We start from the raw sequence: 17,977 nt of genomic DNA, 5'->3' as shown, positions 1-17,977 counted from the left end.
TATGATCAGATGCATAAGCAAAAAGAAAATAGCAAAAAATTTAATTGACCTCCTCATGAATAATTAGTTCTAGGTGAAATTCACATTCATGCGTGCTAAGTCGCTTCACTTATCTCCAACTCTTTGCCACCCTGTGGACTGTAACTGCCAGGCTCCTCTGTCATTGCAATTCTCCAGGCAAGAATACTGGAGTGAGTTGCCATGACCTCCTCCAGGGGATCTTCCTGATCCCAGGGATTGAACCCATGTCTCTTATGTCTTATGAATTGGTAGGTGGGTTCTTTATCACTAGTACCACCTGGGAAGCCCAAAATTCACATTATATAATTTTTATTTATTTATTTTTTAAAAATTTATTTTATTTGGAGGCTAATTACTTTACAATATTGTAGTGGTTTTTGCCATACATTGACATGAATCAACCATGGGTGTACATATGTTCCCCATCCTGAACCCCCCCCCCCCCACCTCCCTCCCCATCCCATCCCTCAGGGTCATCCCAGTGCTCCGGCCCTGAGCACCCTGTCTCATGCCTCAAACCTGTACTGGTGATCTACCAAAATTCACATTACATAATTTAAAATCCAATTTTGAAGAATGACCCATGGTATTTAAGAAAATACAATCCAGGAACAAACTTTGCTGTAACTTTTCTGAAAGTTTGGGGCTTATGAGCATAGAGTTTCATTGGTTTTTGTCACTGAGCGGAAGTCCACGGGCCCGACATGCAGTGAGACCAAACAATGCCAAAATGTGAGTCTGGAGCAGGGAAAGGTTTATTGCAGGGCCATGTAAGTAGATGGGTGGCTCATGCCTTAAAAAACCCAGGAGCTCCCTGAAAGCTCTCAGCAAAGCCCTTTTATAGGAAAGGTGAAGGAAGGGGCATGGTTAGTTGTTGCAGACTTCTTGGTGTCAGATCTTTTGTTCTTGAGGTCAGGTCACGGCTAGGTAAAACTCTACCAAAGCAAATGTTATTCTCTATTCTACAAGAAAGGGCAAGGTCCCGACCCTCAACTTTTGCCCTCCAAGGTCAAAAGTTAGCCTGGCTAAGAGGAAGGGTCCCTGGATGGGCCAGTAACCCTACCCAGGAGCGTTCATCCAGCACCCAGTCTGGGTCCTCCTGCCAGTGCTCAGGTCCAGCTGAGGAGTCAGATCTCAGTGGGTGGCACCCTCAGGGCCAGGTCCCCAGATCCTGCCCAGCTGTCATCACTGTGGGAGCCAGGTGCCTAGGACCAACTGGCCCTCAGTCTGCCCAAATGGGGGCCAGGTCCCATGGACTACGACCTGTGGAGACCACCACTCTTAGGTTGGAGAAATAGGGATGGGTCAGCAGCTGCTTCAAGGCCTGAGCCTGGCCAGTGGGTGCCGTGGGGAGGGCTCTGGAGCTCTGCTGGACACAGCCCTCAGCCTGTACCTGGACCCCCCAGCTCACCAGCTGATCCTGAGGTTGGAGGGCCTGGAGGGCCCTGAGGAGAAGGCTGCGTCTGCCTCACATAGCACACTCTGCCCTGAGGACTCCCGTGTGCCCTCCCTGCCGAATTTCAATTTCCTTCTCCCTAATGTCCATCTGTTTAGTTTGGGTCCTTACAGTCTTGGAGGAATTAGACCTGCCATTTCCTAGTAATGAAGATAAAAGACTATGATGCTATAAACTAGTGTTCTGTTTCCAGATGAGTGATGGAATTGTAAGGATTCATGGTGATGTAGCTGTGGAGTGTCAGAAATGCTAACTACTCAACATAAAGTTAAGCATTTGTTTAATTAAGACTTAACAAGAATATAAACCACTTCCATTTCTTGCTCTAGTGATCAGAGTAGGAGTCACCTGGAGAGGTTTACAGGGTTGAGGACTCCCTACCCCAGAGACTCCTCCATGCTACTGAAAATATGACCATTAGAGATCAATTTCTTTGGGTTTTCAAGGTTTATAGACTTTTTAATTGTTCAAGGGTCCTATATTAAAAGAAATACATATATATATACACACACATATATAGAATTAGTTGATTGTTCAGAACTCTGAAGGTATGGAACAAGTATTCATGGAAATGTGGGAGTAACGTTGTGTTAAGAAAGAGTGAAAGTAAGGGATTCTGGAAAGTGGAACCATAAGTAAATTTTTAATAATCCACAATAACACAAGGCAGAACTTATTCCCTTCTGTTATTTGTTAAGACTATAGCATTATCTGTTACTTACAAAGGATTTTTTTTAAAGTTTTTTTTCCTTTTATTGATGGGAGGTATATTATAAATCTGTCATGTTTTTCTGGGATTCTTTTATATGTTGTTAAGAAAATCTGTCCGTCTCAGTCTCAGTTTTTTTTTTTTTAAATATAGAAACCATACTTTAAGAAATGAGGTGACTGATCAACAAAAGTGAAATATTTTAAAAACTTATGTGTCTTATCAACAGAAGTTTGAAATTTTAAAAAAAGTGTTTATACTTAATTCTTTATTTATTATACTGAAAAGGGGAACATTTATACTTAGAAATTAATCTGTTCCTTATTATTTCCATACTATTTTAACAATTTGAGATGGGAAATTAAACATCTGCACATGGCCATAAAATTTGCTCAGGAAACTAAGAGAATTCACAAAAATTGCTTAAATCAGAGATTTATTGAAACACTAAATCAAGATTCTATTCTACAGTTTGCTTACTGATTAGCAATCTAACACATTAAAAAGAACAGAACACTTAAACATGGAGTGGTGGTTGTATATGGTCTTTCCCCTAGTACTTTTTAGTAAGCATGGATGCTGTTTTAGCTGAATAGAAATAACTTTTCAGTAGAGACTTTGTTGGAAAGTTTCAGTAAAGAATTTAGCCAAAAAATTACAAAGCATCTCAAAGAATCACTTTTGTCCTTCCATGATTTCCCTCAATAGATTTCTTGTGTAGTGGACTGAGTTATATTTGCGTATGGATGTGTCTAGCATGCTCTGCCTCCTTTTCTCCTCCTTCAGTCTTCTTTCTTTTTAGTTTTCGGTGCTTGGCTTTCTTAGCCTGAGGGTGATGGGACATCTGATTCAGGTACTTGGTCATCATAGATGTTGTGGCCACCAGTCTGCAGAGTATTTGGTCAATGTCATAGACAGACTGGGTTTCTAGATCATTATCAGTTGTATCCAAGGAGACTTGTTTCTTTAGCTAAAAGAAGAAAAACAAATGATATTACAGAATTTTTTCCTTACTGTAGTTCAAATTAAATTTGTTTTCTGGATATATATGCTTAAGCTCCAAATATCACACTTTACTTACTTATGCAAAGAAAAAGTTGTTATAGAAGAGAGGTAAAAATGCAGAAGAAATGCTCTTTTTTATATGCCTTTGTGTAAGGTTGTAGTGATCATGATCACCATTCAGCAAACATTTAATAAGTACTTTCTATGATTGTTAGAGCATTCTGCTGGGAGAAATTATTTGAATATTAGTACATTATTTTCCTTTACTAAATTGCCTTAAGATGTAATGTGATAAAATCATAGACATTTTATAAATATATAGTTGTTGTGAAGATCAATGAGCTTTTAAGATTGCCTCAAAATATAGTAACACTGGCAAAGTGGGGAATCAGTTTGTTATTTTCCAGAAAGTTATCCTAAAATTAGAAATTAGTTTACAGTACGTTAAATAATATACACACCAACTTCAGTATACTTAGCTTTTTTAGGTAGATCGGGAAGGAATCTTAACAAGATCTCTTGTTCCACATCCTTCATTTTATTGACCAGACAGCAGAGAAAGATACAGTGATTTACCTAAGAGCCCAGATAGATAACTGCATTTCCTATACATTATACTCATTGTAGCTCATTACTTTCTTGATGTGTTTTGTAACTTTAAACTATCTAAAATAATAGGTTATTTTTAGCCAGGACATGGAAGCAACCTAGATGCCCATCAGCAGATGAATGGATAAGGAAGCTGTGGTACGTATACACCATGGAATATTACTCAGCCATTAAAAAGAATTCATTTGAATCAGTTCTAATGAGATGGATGAAACTGGAGCCCATTATACAGAGTGAAGTAAGCCAGAAAGATAAAGAACATTACAGCATACTAACACATATATATGGAATTTAGAAAGATGGTAATGATAACCCTATATGCAAAACAGAAAAAGAGACACAGATGTACAGAACAGACTTTTGGACTCTGTGGGAGAAGGCGAGAGTGGGATGTATCAAGAGAACAGCATCGAAACATGTATATTATCTATGGTGAAACAGATCACCAGCCCAGGTTGGATGCATGAGACAAGTGCTCGGGCCTGGTGCACTGGGAAGACCCAGAGGGATCAGGTAGAGAGGGAGGTGGGAGCGGGGATCGGGATGGGGAATACATGTAAATCCATGGCTGATTCATGTCAATGTATGACAAAACCCACTGCAATGTTGTAAAGTAATTAGCCTCCAATTAGTGGAAATAAATGAAAAAAACAAAAACAAAAAAAGCAAAAAAAATAATAAAATAATAGGTTATTTTAAAGACCTTCTAATTCAGTACAGCTTTGTTGAACACCTGATATGTGCAAGAAAGTGTGATAGATGCTGGGGTGAATGGTGGGAGTGGGGAAGCTTATGAAGAAGACATGGTTCTCTCTCCAGAGAAGATAATAATCTTATCTTTTAAACGCTTTGATATTCTATAGCTATTACTATTAGCATCACCTTTTTTTTGTGTTTCTTCCACTTCATCCACAGATAATGTGCAGACAAAACAGACAGGATTAAAAAGAGAGCTTGTACTAAAATATAAATAAGATTTAAACAACCGTGAAATATATCCATATTAGCAAAATTGCAGCATAGTTTGTCCAGAGGGTAAGGTAGACAGTGAGATGGAGCTGTCTTAACTTTCAAATAATGCATTTCTTCTGGAAAAATCTCCCATCCAACCTTTGTCCAGGCAGTACCATCACAAATGGAGAAGCTCTCCCTGAAGAAGCAGATAAACAACAGAGTAAAAATCAGGGATAGTCCTTGAGCAGACATCTTTCTTTCTCAAATGGAAAAAAAATTACAGCCAAAAATTTTTTTAGAGACAGAGCAGAAATGCCCTGGTACTCCAGTCAAGGCACTTAAGATAACTAGGCAGCAAAATATACACTGATGATCATTGTGACATCATCAGCCATGGTGACTCGGGGATAAATTCAGTGATGTCATAAAGAACCACACTGGGACTAAAATATGTTGGCTAACCAATCACCTTGGGTTTATTAGGGATACTTTTTTCTTTTTATGCCAGAATGCTTTGAACCTCTTCAGTTTTCTGAAAAAAATGAAGACTTTGCTAATATTTTGACAGCCAATAAATTTAAATTGTCATTATATTAATAGAATTTCATGAGAACACCTTACCTGTATCCTTTCCAACCCTTTAGAATTATGGTACTTTAGCATCCACTTAAAAACGTGTGTGTATGTGTGTGCACTCAGTTGTGTCCGACTCTGTGATGCTATGGACTGTAGCCTTGCCAGGCTCCTCTGTCTATAGAATTTTCCAGACAAGAATACTGGAGTGGATTGCCATTTCCTACTCCAGGGGATCTTCCCAACCCACCGATCAAACCTGTGGCTCTAGAGTCTCCTTGCCCACTCATTGGCAGGCAGATTCTTCACCATTGCGCCAAGTAGCTACAGTCATATATCATGGTAATATCATTATCGTGGTAATATACAACCTAGCTTCTACTTCTGTTTTTTCTTATATTCAGGAATGTCCTTCTCTTCAGTTAGTCAAGGAAATACTGAATGACTCCCCCTTTTGACATATCTTTTTGGTGACAATGTGGTAACTACCAGGTAGTGGGCGAGGGGTGGGGAATTTGGCATGATTGTATGAAAAAGAGATGGCAGATTAGTGTGGTATATGATAATGTGAAAGAGACTCTGCTTTTAAGGAACTTACAGTCTAGCAGTAGAAGCAGAAAACAGGAAAGTAAAAAATTACAGGACAGATTATACTCAGGGCTAGATCAAATTATAATCATGTAATGGCTGATAGAGCACTGAGTTCTACCAGGGGGAATTAGGAGTTTCATAGGAGTACATTTTGAGTAAGCTTTGATGAATGAGTAGAATTTTGGTGGATGGCAGAGAGGGCATCTGTGTAAACCATTCAGTTTAGTTCAGTTCAGTCACTCAGTGGGACTCAGTCATGTCCCACTCTTTGTGACCCCATGGATTGCAGCACGCCAGACTTCCCTGTCCATCACCAACTCCCAGAACTTGCTCAAACTCATGTTCATCAAGTCAGTGATGCCATCCAACCATCTCATTTTCTGTCGTCCCTTTCTCTTCCTGCTTTCAGTCTTTCCCAGCATCAGGGTCTTTTCTAATGAGTCAGTTTTTTGCTGACCCTCTAATGAGTCAGTTTTTCATCTCACCCTCTCCTTCCCTCTACCCCATGTCCATAAGTCTGTTCTCTATGTCTGCTTCTCCATTGCTGCCCTGCAAATAAATTCATTAGTATAATCTTTCTAGATTCCACATATATGCATTAGTATATAATATTTCTCTTTCTCTTTCTGACTTACTTCAATCTGTATAATAGACTCTAGGTTCATCTACCTCATTAGAATTGACTCAAATGCATTCCTTTTTTATGGCTGAGTAACTTTCCATTTTATAAATATTTATTGAGCACCTCCTATGTGCTAAATAACTGTTCTAGGAGTTGAGGATACTTAGACAACTAGGTATAATACTATGTTTATGGAGTTTACTTTCTAGTAGGGAGATGCAGAAAGTAAAATGATCTAAATCTATTTTTCTGTGAAGTGCTATGAAGAAAAATAGAGTGGTAAGGGGGTTATGAAGTTGCCAGCAAGTGAATGAATGTGTGCTTACACTTACAGAGGGCCATCAGGAGAGGCCTCTCTGGTAAGGTGATGTTTGAAGACAGACCTGAAGAACTAAAGGAGTGAGCCCTATTGATACCAGCAGTCAGAGTGAACGGGAAGTAAATGATTGATAGGGTCTCTGGATGAATGTAGGAAGGGATGAAGCTGGAAAGTTTGTGGCTAGATAGGTCTTGGAGGGCCCTGCATTTTATTCAGTAGCCAGTAGGGAGTTACTTATAAAGTTTGGAGGAGAGGAGTGACCTAATAATAAACTTACTGAGTACTTTCCTGTGTGCCAGGCGCTGTGTCAAGAAATTTACATGCATTATACTATGTTTTAATTCTTAGAACAACCATATGTGGGTGGTATTGTAATACTTCCGCTTTGTAGATGGAGAAACTGAGCTTAGAGGGGTTAAGATACTATTATGGTCTGAATGTTTGTGTTCCCCAACAAATGCATATGTTGAATTTCTAATGCCTGATGTGATGGTGTTAGGACATGGGGCCTTTGGGAGATGCTTAGGACATGAAGGTGGAACCCTCATAAATAGGATTAGTGGTCTTATAAAAAAGGGTCCGCACGGAGTTCTCTGGCCGCTTCTACCATGTGAAGGCACGGTGAGAAGGTGCTGGCAGTGAAGGAAGAAGGGTCTCACTAGACTGCAACCATGTTGTAGCTTGATCTTGGACTTGCCAACCTCCAGAACTATGAAAAACAAGTTTCTGTTGTTTATAAACTCCCCAATCTGTGGTATATTGCTGCCTGAATGCTCTGATAGGTCTGGTGGCATTAGGAGATGCTTGCAATAAGCTCCTTTCTCTACCAGGCCACCCAAAATAAATATATGCACTCAGTAAAATCAGCATGCTTATTATACAAATACAGTTTTATGACAAGTCCCTTAGTCGCCTCTTCAAACTAATTGCTCTGCTAAACTTCCTCCTGTACTGAAATTCTGAAACCACCACTGGCTCCAAGTCACCAACTAGTGGAGCCAAAACCTAAACCTTAGATTCCAGTTTAGAGGATTCTGCTTGCAACATGAATGATAGGTTTGAAGCTATAATTGACAAGACTGTTCAGCTGCAAAAACTTCTCATCTTTCATGAAAAAGGAAGGATGACTCAGGCTGGAGCTGTAGGCCAAGAGGTATCACTCCCAGGCTATAATACCTCATAGAATTTGCCCTGTGGGATTTCAGAATTGCTTGAGACTGAGGTGACTCCTTTTTTCCTTCTAATTTCTCGCGTTTTGAATGGCAGAATCTATAACTGTTGCTTTGTGCCTGTCCCACCAGTGTGTTTTGGGATAGAAAACTTGTTTTCTAGTATCACAGGTCTGCAGATAGAGAGGAATTTTACCCCAGGATGGATGGATCATACCAATGTCTCACACATACCTTGTTTGTATGAGGAGATGACACTTTCGAGCTGATGATATTTTAGATGAACATTTGAAAATGAGTTGATGTTGTAATGGATTGAAACTTGGATGCTGGCATGGGGTAAATGTATTTGCATGTGGGATAGATGTGAGTTTGGGGAGGTCAGAAGACAGGCTGTGGTAGGCTGAAAAATGTCTACCAAAGATATCTAGATTCTAACCCCTGGAACCTAAACCTGTTACCTCATATGGGATCTTGTGGATCCTTAAACTAAGGATCTTTAGATGGAGAGATCGTCGTGGATTATCCAGCTGAGACCTAAATGTAGTCACAAGTGTCTTTATTATAAATGAGAGGTGAGAGATTTGACACAGAAGAAGAGGTGATTTGATGATGGAACTAGACATTGGAGTGATGTATTTTAATTGAAGAAGGAGCCACCAGCCAAGGAATATAGGCTGCAGCTAGAGATGGAAAACAGTAAGAAAGAGATTCTCCTTTCAGATTCCAGAGAAAGAATCTTCCCCACCAGCACCTCAATTTTTGCTCAGCTAAACTGATTCCAGACTTGTGGCCTCTAGAATTTACTACAGGATAAGCTTGCATGGTTTTAAGCCACCAGATTTGTGGCAATTTGTTACAGCAGTCACAGGACATGATCAATTGTTAAATTAATTTGAAGTCTTATTAATACTTTGCTAATCCTTTTTTGTTGTTTAGTCGCTAAGTCCTGTCTGACTCTACATGGGCTGGAGCCATGTAGAAGCCCCAGGTGGCTCAGCTGTAAAGACCCCTCCAATGCATGAGATGCATGTTCTATCCCTGATCTAGGAAGATTCCCCCGGAGAAGGAAATGGTAACCCACTCCAGTATTCTTGCCTGGGAACTCCTATGGACAGAAGAGTGTGGCAGGCTATAGTCCATGAGGTTGTAAAGAATCAGACACAACTGAGCGATTAAACAACAACAACAAATCTACTGTTTATTATATTCAATCTGTCTCTATATTTCTTTCAGTGTTGTGATTTTGTTTAAACAAGTCTTGCAAATTTTGTGATGGGTGTTTATAGAGAATGGGATTATTTTTAAACACTTTTTGAAGAGGGAAGCTATTTTTAATTTATTTTAAAGGGTAAAACAAAGGACATTTACTTATTTGGCTACATTGAATCTTAGCTGCAGCATGCAGACGTGCAAACTCTTAGTTGTGGCATGTGGGATATGGCTTTCTGACCAGGGATGGAACCTGGATCCCCGGCATCAAGAGCACAGGGTCATAGCCACTGGACTACCAGGGAAGTCTCAATAATTTTTCTATTGGAAATACTTTTTGTTCCTTTTTCCAGATTAACTCAGCTGGTAAAGAATCCACCTGCAGTGCAGGAAACCTGGGTTCGATCCCTGGCTCGGGAAGATCTCCTGGAGAACAGAAAGGCTACTCACTCCAGTATTCTGGGCTGGAGAATTCCACGGACTGTATAGTTCATGGGGTTGCAAAGAGTCAGACACGACTGAGCGACTTTCACTTTCACTTTCCAGAGTAGATATTTTGACTATAGTTTCTTTGGTATCACAGTTTGTATTTATTTGCTCTTTAAAAATTTTAGCGCAATTGAAGTTCTACTGGCGTAGGATATGGCAACCCATTCCAGTATTCTTGCCTGGAAAATTCCATGGACAGAGGAGTGTGATGGCAGTAGTCCATGGGGTTGCAAAGAGTCAGACACGATGGAGTGACTGAACACGTGCGCGCGCGCGCACACACACACACACACACACACGAATATAGTGAGTACCCCAAATCACTGTGTTAGTTAAGTGTTATCTTTCTTGAATTTCCCCAAGGAAAACTGTAATAAATCTACAGTCTTTATAAAGCTCTGGATTTATAAAATTACATTATAAACTGTTGAGTGAATTTTTTTGGTCTTTGCCTTATTGTTAAGCGTTTTTACTGTCCTGTTCTTTCAGAAGCAAGGCTGGCACTGAAAAAATATATTGCAAAGGTCTCTGCAACTGTTACAGATACAGAAAAGGGACCAGGGAAGCTTTATAAGGAAGACAAGGTACAACATTGTGCTTATATTTTGTTCTGAAGTCTTTTTTGAGATTTTTGGCCCTTGTATCTAACTCTTGCACTAAAGCACTAGAGGTAGGTGGTGGTCCTCACTGCTCTGTTCTCCTTCCCTTCCTTCCGTTTTTTCCCTTTCTTATTAAACTGCTGACAGAAACAGCATTAATAGCACTGGCAGTGTTCTTGTTCTTCTGTTGATTAGTGGGGTCCACTGATACTCATTTCATTAGTTTGCTTCAAAACTTACATATACATCATATATTTTGGTCTATATGTTTGCATATATACTTATATACACTGCCTATTTTTTCATGTATCAAAATTTACATAACAGAAAAATACACAGGTGTAAAGATAGCTAATTGTAAAGCCAGCTTGCCACATTTGCCATATACTAAGTACTACATGTGAACTAGTTAATTTCTTTTGATGTACACTAAAAAAAAGGTATGCTAAAGGCATTAGAAATGTGTTTGGGTTTTAAATTATTTCTTTCATTTCTGGGCAGGATATTGTGTGAATTTTCTGTGACTTTTAATTCTTATGAAAAAGAATTAGCTATTGCTAAAAGTATAAGACATCAGCAAGTCTGAGAATATGATAAGACACACATTTCACTTGTTTGTAAAACATTTTACAAAATCTCTTATGAAATAAAGTTTCGATAGAATGCTACTAGAAGAGCTGTTGTATCTATTAGATTTGCAAAACAATCTTTCTGCCACAAACAGTGCTTTGTTTTTCAAACTAGTTACTATAAAAACCTTTTTAATTTCAGTTTTTAAGTATTTGATTATTTGAGCTAGAAAATATTATGTACCTATACTAATGGTTAGATTAAAAGCAAAACATCTAAAGCAGGCTTAATAATTTTCTTTTTACCCTGTTGAGTCTTATTACCCTGTGATTCTAATAGCAATTTTGTGTTAATCTCAGTATACTTTTCCTTCACTTATATAAATATATATATGCATACATATAGTTTTATTAATATAAGAGATTTTGCTTTTATAAAAATAGGATCATACTATACAAATTATTCTTTAATTTTCTCCTTTCCTTTAAAGAATATATTATGGACATCTTTACAAATCCACTTCATTCTTTATACTTCTTCAAATAATGTTGCTTATTTAATAATATAGACAGGACATGTAATAAATTTATTCATGTCTCCTTATTATTACAAATCATAGAATAATGAACATCTTAAATCAGATACCAGCAGTTTGCTGCTCATGTGCAAAGAGATGGTTTTGAAGTGCAAATTGAAAGGTTTTCGGTGAGGTTTTGCTCATTTTGCATTTCTTGCACTTCTTCCTCCTGTGAATCACCTGAGAAGGAATAAATATTGGCATTGTCTGTTGAGTTGCATGAAGTGCACACCTACTTTTTCTAACTTTTGCAAACACTTATATCACAGTTCAGTTCAGTTCAGTCCAGTCATGTCTGACTCTTTGTTCAGTTGTGTCCAACTCTTTGCGACCCCAAGGACTATAGCACGCCTGGCTTCCCTGTCTATCACCAACTCCCGAAGTTTACTCAAACTCATGTCCATTGCATTGGTGATGCCATCCAACCATCTCATCCTCTGTTGTCCCCTTTTCCTCCTACCTTCAATCTTTCCCAGCATCAGGGTCTTTTCAAATGAGTCAGTTCTTCACATCAGGTGGCCAAAGTATTGGAGCTTCAGCTTCAGCATCAGTCCTTCCAATGAACACCCAGGACTGATCTCCTTTAAGATGGACTGGTTGGATCTCTTTGCAGTCCAAGGGACTCTCAAGAGTCTTCTCCAACACCACAGTTCAAAAGCATCATTCTTTGGCACTCAGCTTTCTTTATAGTCTAACTCTCACATCCATACATGACTACTGGAAAAACCATAGCTTTGACTAGACGGACCTTTCTTGGCAAAATAACCTCTCTGCTTTTTAATATGCTGTCTAGGTTAGTCATAGTCTTTCTTCCAAGGAGCAAGTGTCTTTTATTTTCTTGGCTGCAGTCACAATCTGCAGTGATTTTGGAGCCCAAGAAAGTAGTCTGTCACTGTTTCCATTGTTTCCCCATCTATTTGCCATACAGAGCTCACTGAAAATAAATAAATAGGGAGAGGATGTAGACTGGCCCAAGGCATCATGACTCTAGATTAATGAGTTTCATTATACACACATTTCACTAGTGTTAGTGCTGCACTGGCAGATACAGTACCTCCTAGCCTCATGTGACTATAAATTAGAATTAATTAAAATTAAAAATTCAACTCCTCAGTCACACCAGCCACTTTTCTAATGCTCACTGGCTATATGCCTCTAATGGTGACTGTATTAGACCGTGCAGATATTTCTGTGACCATTTCTATCGTCACAGAAAGTTCTGTTGCACAGTGCTGGTTTAGAGATAATATAGAGTTTCTTTTTTAAATAAACAAGTGGAAAGTAAATTCCTTGTTTCTGTCTCTAGAATATCCTCCTCAGTGCATGCCGTGTAAAAAATGAGTGGTTGGAAACCCATTTGGAAGCTTCCATTAACGAGCTCTTTGAGCAGAAACAGCAGTTGGAAGATATTGTGACTCCTATCTTCATGAAAATGGCTACACCACGTAAGTTTTGGATAAAAATGAATTGAAATTGGATAAAAATTAGATTCAGTGTTGTTATTTCTGAGATAATCAGATTTCAACAATCTTCATGAAGTAACCATTATTATAAGCTCTAATCCATAACTCAGTTTCATTCAGTTTCCAATATTAATAGCTAAAAATAATGACTGAGTTATTTCTATAGAGAATGTCTAGTACTAATCTTATTACTGTCACTAATCATTTAATTTTATGTAATTTGCTATGGTTTTGACTAATGATTTTCAACCAGAAAGCATGTCTTTGAAGGAGACAGAGAGGCAGAATTTGAAAAAAAATTTTTTTTCAGTGGTGAAAGTCTATAGTTTGAAAAGCCTGTTGTGGGAATACTGTACTGTCATTGGAGAAGGTACACTGTCAGAATCTTGGTGGCATGTGTACCTAAGATTTTAAAGCTATCAGCTTTATTGAGATAGAATTCTCATACCATAAAATTCACCATTTAAAAATGTCCAATTCAGTGGTTTTCGGTATATTTTCACTGTCTAATTTTACTTCATAATTTCTCCATTTTACTACCACCAAAGAAACACCATACCTATTAGTAGTCACTACCCATTCCTTGGTTCCACAAGTCCCTGGCGACTACTAATCTACTTTTTATCTCTATGGGTTTCCTGTTCTGAACATTTCATAGAATCATACAGTCTGTCACCTGTTGTGTCTGGCTTCTTTCACTTTGCATAATGTTTTTAAGGTTCATCATGTTGTAATATATGTCAGTATTCCTTTTTATTGCTAAATCATAGTCCATTGTGTGGATTCAAATTTATCTATTCATTAATAGACATTTGAGTTTCTGTTCATTTGACTATTATAAATAATGCTGCTGTGAACTTTTGTGTACAGACTTTTATGTGGCCACATGTTTTCATTTTTCTGGGTCTGTATTTTGAGGGGGAATTGCTGGGCCACATGGTACCTCTATTTCTAACCTTCGGAGGAATTACCAAATTGTTTCCAAATTTCTGTTTTCACAAGCAATGTATATAAGGATTCCAGTTTTCTCCACATTGTTATCAATACTTGTTATTATCTTAAAAAATATTTTTTAGCTCTTCTAGTGGGTATGAAGTATCTTAACGTAGTTCCCATTTGCATTTCCTTAATTACTGATGATGGTAAACATTCTTTCATGTGCTTGCTGGCCATTTGCATATTTTCTTTGGAGAAATGTCTTTTTGAATATTTTGCCTGTTTTTAAATTGAGTTGTCTCCTTGTTTTTTAATTGAACTATATACTTGATTTGTAATATATTAGTTTTAGGTATACAACATAGTAATTCAGTATTTTAATAGAATTTAAAGTTACTGCACAGTAATGACTATACTTCTCTGTGTTGTTCAGTATATCCCTGTTGCTTGTTTATTTTATGCATAGTAGTTTATATCTCTTCCTATTCTACCCCTATTTTACCCCTCCTGTCTTTCCCCTCCTACTGGTAACCACTAGTTTGTTCTGTATATCTGTGAGTCTATTAGTTTTATTACATTCATTGTTTTTTGCAAAAAATTTTTAGATTCCACATGTAAGTAATTGTATATAGTATTTGACAAGACTTTCTGAGATATAGTCTATCAGAGATATTGACCAGTAATTTTCTTTTTTTTTTTTTGAAGTTATTTTTGACTGGTTTTGGTATCAGGATAATGATGGCCTCAAAGAATGAATTGGGAGTATTCCCTCATCTTCAATTTTTGGAATAGTTTGAGAAGGATAGGAATTAACTCTTCTTTGTATGTTGGGTAAAATTCTTGTGAAGGCATTCAGTTCTGTCTTTTGCTTTCTAGAAGTTTTGAAAATTAAAAATTCAATTTCATGACTGCTGATTGATCTGTTCAAATTGTTTGGTTTTGATTTAGTGTTTGAAAATTTATGTTTCTAGAAATTTGACCATTTCTTCTAGTTTGTTCAGTTTGTTGGCATGTAACTGTTCATAATACTCTTATGACTTTTTTATATCTCTATGATATCAGTTGTTATTTCTCCTCTTTCATTTCTTATTTTGTTTGTTTGGGTTCTCTTTTTTCCTTGATGAGTCTGGCTAAAGGTTTATCAATTTTATTTATTTAAAAAAACTACTGATTTCATTGATCTTTTCTATAGTTTTTTGGTCTCTATTGTATTTATTTCCTCTCTGATTGTTTTTTCCTTCCATCTGCTGACTTTGGGCTTTATTTGTTTTTCTAATTCTTTTGTGTGAAGTTAAAAGAAGGTTAGGTAAGTTAGGTTGTTTATTTGAGATATTTTTTTGTTTCTTGATGTATTCCTGTATTGCTTTAAACTTTCCTCTTAGAACTTCCTTTTCTATAGCATGTAGATTTTGCAAAGTTGTGTTTACATTTTCATTTGTTTTGAGGTATTCTCTGCTTTTCTGTTTGACTTACTCATTGACTCATTGGTTTTTTTAGCAGCATGTTATTTAGTCTCCACATGTTTGTATTTTTCTTCTTATTGTTGAGTTGTAAAAGTTCTTTGTATATCTTGGGTATAAGGCTCTTATCAGATATATAACTTATAAATATTTTCTCCCATTATGTGAATTATCTTTTCATTTCCTTAATTGTGTTCTTTGAAGCACAAAAGTTTTTAAATTTGATGAAATCTAATTTATCTATCTTTTCTCTTGTTGATTGTGCTTTCAGTGTCATGTTGGAGAAACATTGCCTTGTCTAAGGTCTCCAAGATTTACTTTTATGTTTTTTTTTTTTTTTGTAAGACTTTTACAGTTTTTTGACCCTTATGTCTAAACATGTCTATGATTCACTTTAAGTTACTATTTGTTTATGGTGTCAGGTAGGAAACAACTTCATTCTTTTGAATGTGAATACCCAATACCTAAGATATTTATGTTTATCAGAAGGAACTGTGATAAAGTTTATCAAAAGTTAAGGTACTGAATGTATCCTCAGTAGTATGACAGACTGTCCTTTGCCATCTGTATCTAATATTGAATGAGCATACCCACTGCACTCTCTTAGGTCTCTGAAGGGAAATAGATACTTTACATTGTTCTTGTCTTTCAGGATTCCATCACCCAGTTTGTGAGTAAACATGTATACTTGAAAGGATAAGCTAAATGCTATGTAATTCAGGGAGGCCTAAACATAAAGAGAAAGAATCATGAAGAAAGAGGAATTTCCTAGAAGGATAGGTAGCCAGGGTGGAGTATATAGGGAATTATGAAATGAAAGCACAGTATAATGATGAAAAATTGAAATATGGAAATAGGGAAGTGGTCAGTATCCTTCTGGCTGATTGTAGTTGAGTCTAAATTAGGGAAGAGTAGAAAATAAGGTTGAAAGTTAGCTTGTGATCATTTTATTAAAAGTACTGAATTATAAGCTTAGACATTTGGGCTTTACTTTTAGGGCCACAGGTTGCTATTAAAGACTTTGTTTGGAGTAGGAAAAATGTGGGATTAAGTAGTGGAAAATAATCTGGGTTTCCTTGCAAAATGGATTGGAGGCAGAAGAGACCAGAGGGAGTGAGACCAGTGTAGTCCAGGAAGGAGATGGTCAAGATGCTTATACAGTCAATTGTTAGTCTGGCCCAACAATCATTTCTCTTTCCCTTATCACCTCTGGTAAAGAACTGCAGAGGCTTCAATCAAGATAGTGGTATAGAGGGACATGGAGCTCACCTTTTCCCACAGATCCATAAGACATACATCTACTTATGGAGCAGTTATCACAGAATAACTATTAAACACTGGCAGAAAATGTCAGAAGTGGCAGAAAACCTAGAAGTGCAGGGAAGATCTCCATGTAACTGGGTAGGATAAGAGAAAAAGAAGGAAGAAAACAATACAGGATCTGTGTCCCTGGGAGAGAACTGCAAAAGAGGAAAGGTCTCCGTGCCCTAGGAAGTCGTCACACTGGTGGTGAGATCACCCAGGACAGAAAGGGAACTTCAGAGGCTTGGAGGAAAACACAGCAGTCAGTTTGTAGCAGGCAGAACAGAGAGAAACAAGCACAGAGGGCCTGTACTTCCTTGCTGCAGTCCCCAGTCAGAGACATGCACCTGCTGGTGTGCGCATAGGCTGTGTGCTGAAACTCGAGCTTCAGAGGACAGACTTGGGGAAAGAACTGGGGTTAGCCTTGCGAAGACAAGCTGAAGGGGCTAGAGTGCTGTATGAACCAAAACCAGAGGTGTACGTGGAAGAAGCCCAGCCTGCCGTAGAAGTGAAATGCCATTGTTAAGAGGTGTACAAAAGGAAGGACGGGGCCCATCATAGCAGCCTCACTTTTGACAGTCTCATGGCTGGCCTGCACCACCCTTGAAACCCAATTGTTAATGCAGGGTGAAGGGAGTGGTGGGGTCTGCCATAGGTGCTTCTTTCTCAGAGCTGCCTGTGTGAACTCTGCGGGTATGGAAGGATGCCCACACTCAGAGGCAGAGTTGAAAGCAGAGCCCTCTCCCCAATGGCTGTATGATCCACAATACTGTTGCTAGCTTTGTAACTCAGTGCCTCTGGGACATGCAAGTGGATAGTGGGTGCTCCTGTGGCTGGGATAGGTCTGGCTTTAGCAGCTGTGGGCTTTGTGTGTGCATGCTCATGAAAGTGGGGCTGGGGTCTGGGCTGCTTCCATATCTCCCAGTCGTGCAACTACTGTGGCCCCGGTGCTTGACTGCAGTGAATTGGCGCCTGTGGATCTACATTAGTGGCTTTGTGAACATAGTGTGTGAGGGACACAGGGCTGATTGTCTGTATTCCCACAGTGGAGGTGGGGCCCAGGGTAGTGTGTACAATAGTGTTTTTTGTGAGCCCCCACAATGGGTGACAGGCGATACCACCGAGTGTGCTCCCTGGTGAACAGCTCCAAAGGAAGAATGCTCAGTGGCTCTTCTTGCAGTGGGAGCACTCCAATCCTGCCTACCTCACAGTGAAGCTTAGAAATGGATCTGGAGACTTCTTTTCTAACAAATAGGGAGCAGACCCTGACTCTAACAGTGCTGTGACAACCACAGAGCAAAGAAGAGGCCCCATTCAGCATCCAGTGCAGGCCGTGGTCAC

The 17,977-nt window shown here is 38.4% G+C and overlaps 2 protein-coding genes across 3 annotated transcripts in view; one reads left to right on the top strand and one right to left on the bottom strand.

The window, feature by feature from the left end:
• ANKRD45 (ankyrin repeat domain 45) overlaps window positions 1-17,977 on the top strand; it is a 45,548-nt gene that overhangs the window by 13,548 nt on the left and 14,023 nt on the right. For both annotated transcript variants that reach the window (XM_065936910.1, XM_065936909.1), the window contains exons 4-5: window positions 10,219-10,313; window positions 12,782-12,920. In XM_065936910.1, the coding sequence (XP_065792982.1) occupies window positions 10,219-10,313; window positions 12,782-12,920 (234 nt within the window). The remainder of the gene's footprint in view (window positions 1-10,218; window positions 10,314-12,781; window positions 12,921-17,977) is intronic.
• TEX50 (testis expressed 50) lies at window positions 2,917-5,006 on the bottom strand. Its single transcript, XM_065936412.1, has 2 exons — window positions 4,683-5,006; window positions 2,917-3,156 (listed from the first exon to the last, which is right to left on the bottom strand). The coding sequence occupies exons 1-2, from the start codon at window positions 5,004-5,006 to the stop codon at window positions 2,917-2,919; spliced, it is 564 nt and encodes a 187-aa protein (XP_065792484.1).

The sequence above is a fragment of the Muntiacus reevesi genome, chromosome 5 (genome assembly GCF_963930625.1).
Source record: "Muntiacus reevesi chromosome 5, mMunRee1.1, whole genome shotgun sequence".
Taxonomy (NCBI): Eukaryota; Metazoa; Chordata; class Mammalia; order Artiodactyla; family Cervidae; genus Muntiacus; species Muntiacus reevesi.
This window is presented reverse-complemented; position numbering and strand designations above follow the sequence as displayed.

Bases quoted from the DNA above. Each gene is read 5' to 3' on its own strand.
- TEX50 (XM_065936412.1), bottom strand. From the start codon at position 5,006: ATGTCTGCTCAAGGACTATCCCTGATTTTTACTCTGTTGTTTATCTGC. The intron at 3,157-4,682 runs GTGATGCTAATA...TTCTTCTTTTAG, and splicing joins GGAAGAAACACAAAAAAAAG to CTAAAGAAACAAGTCTCCTT.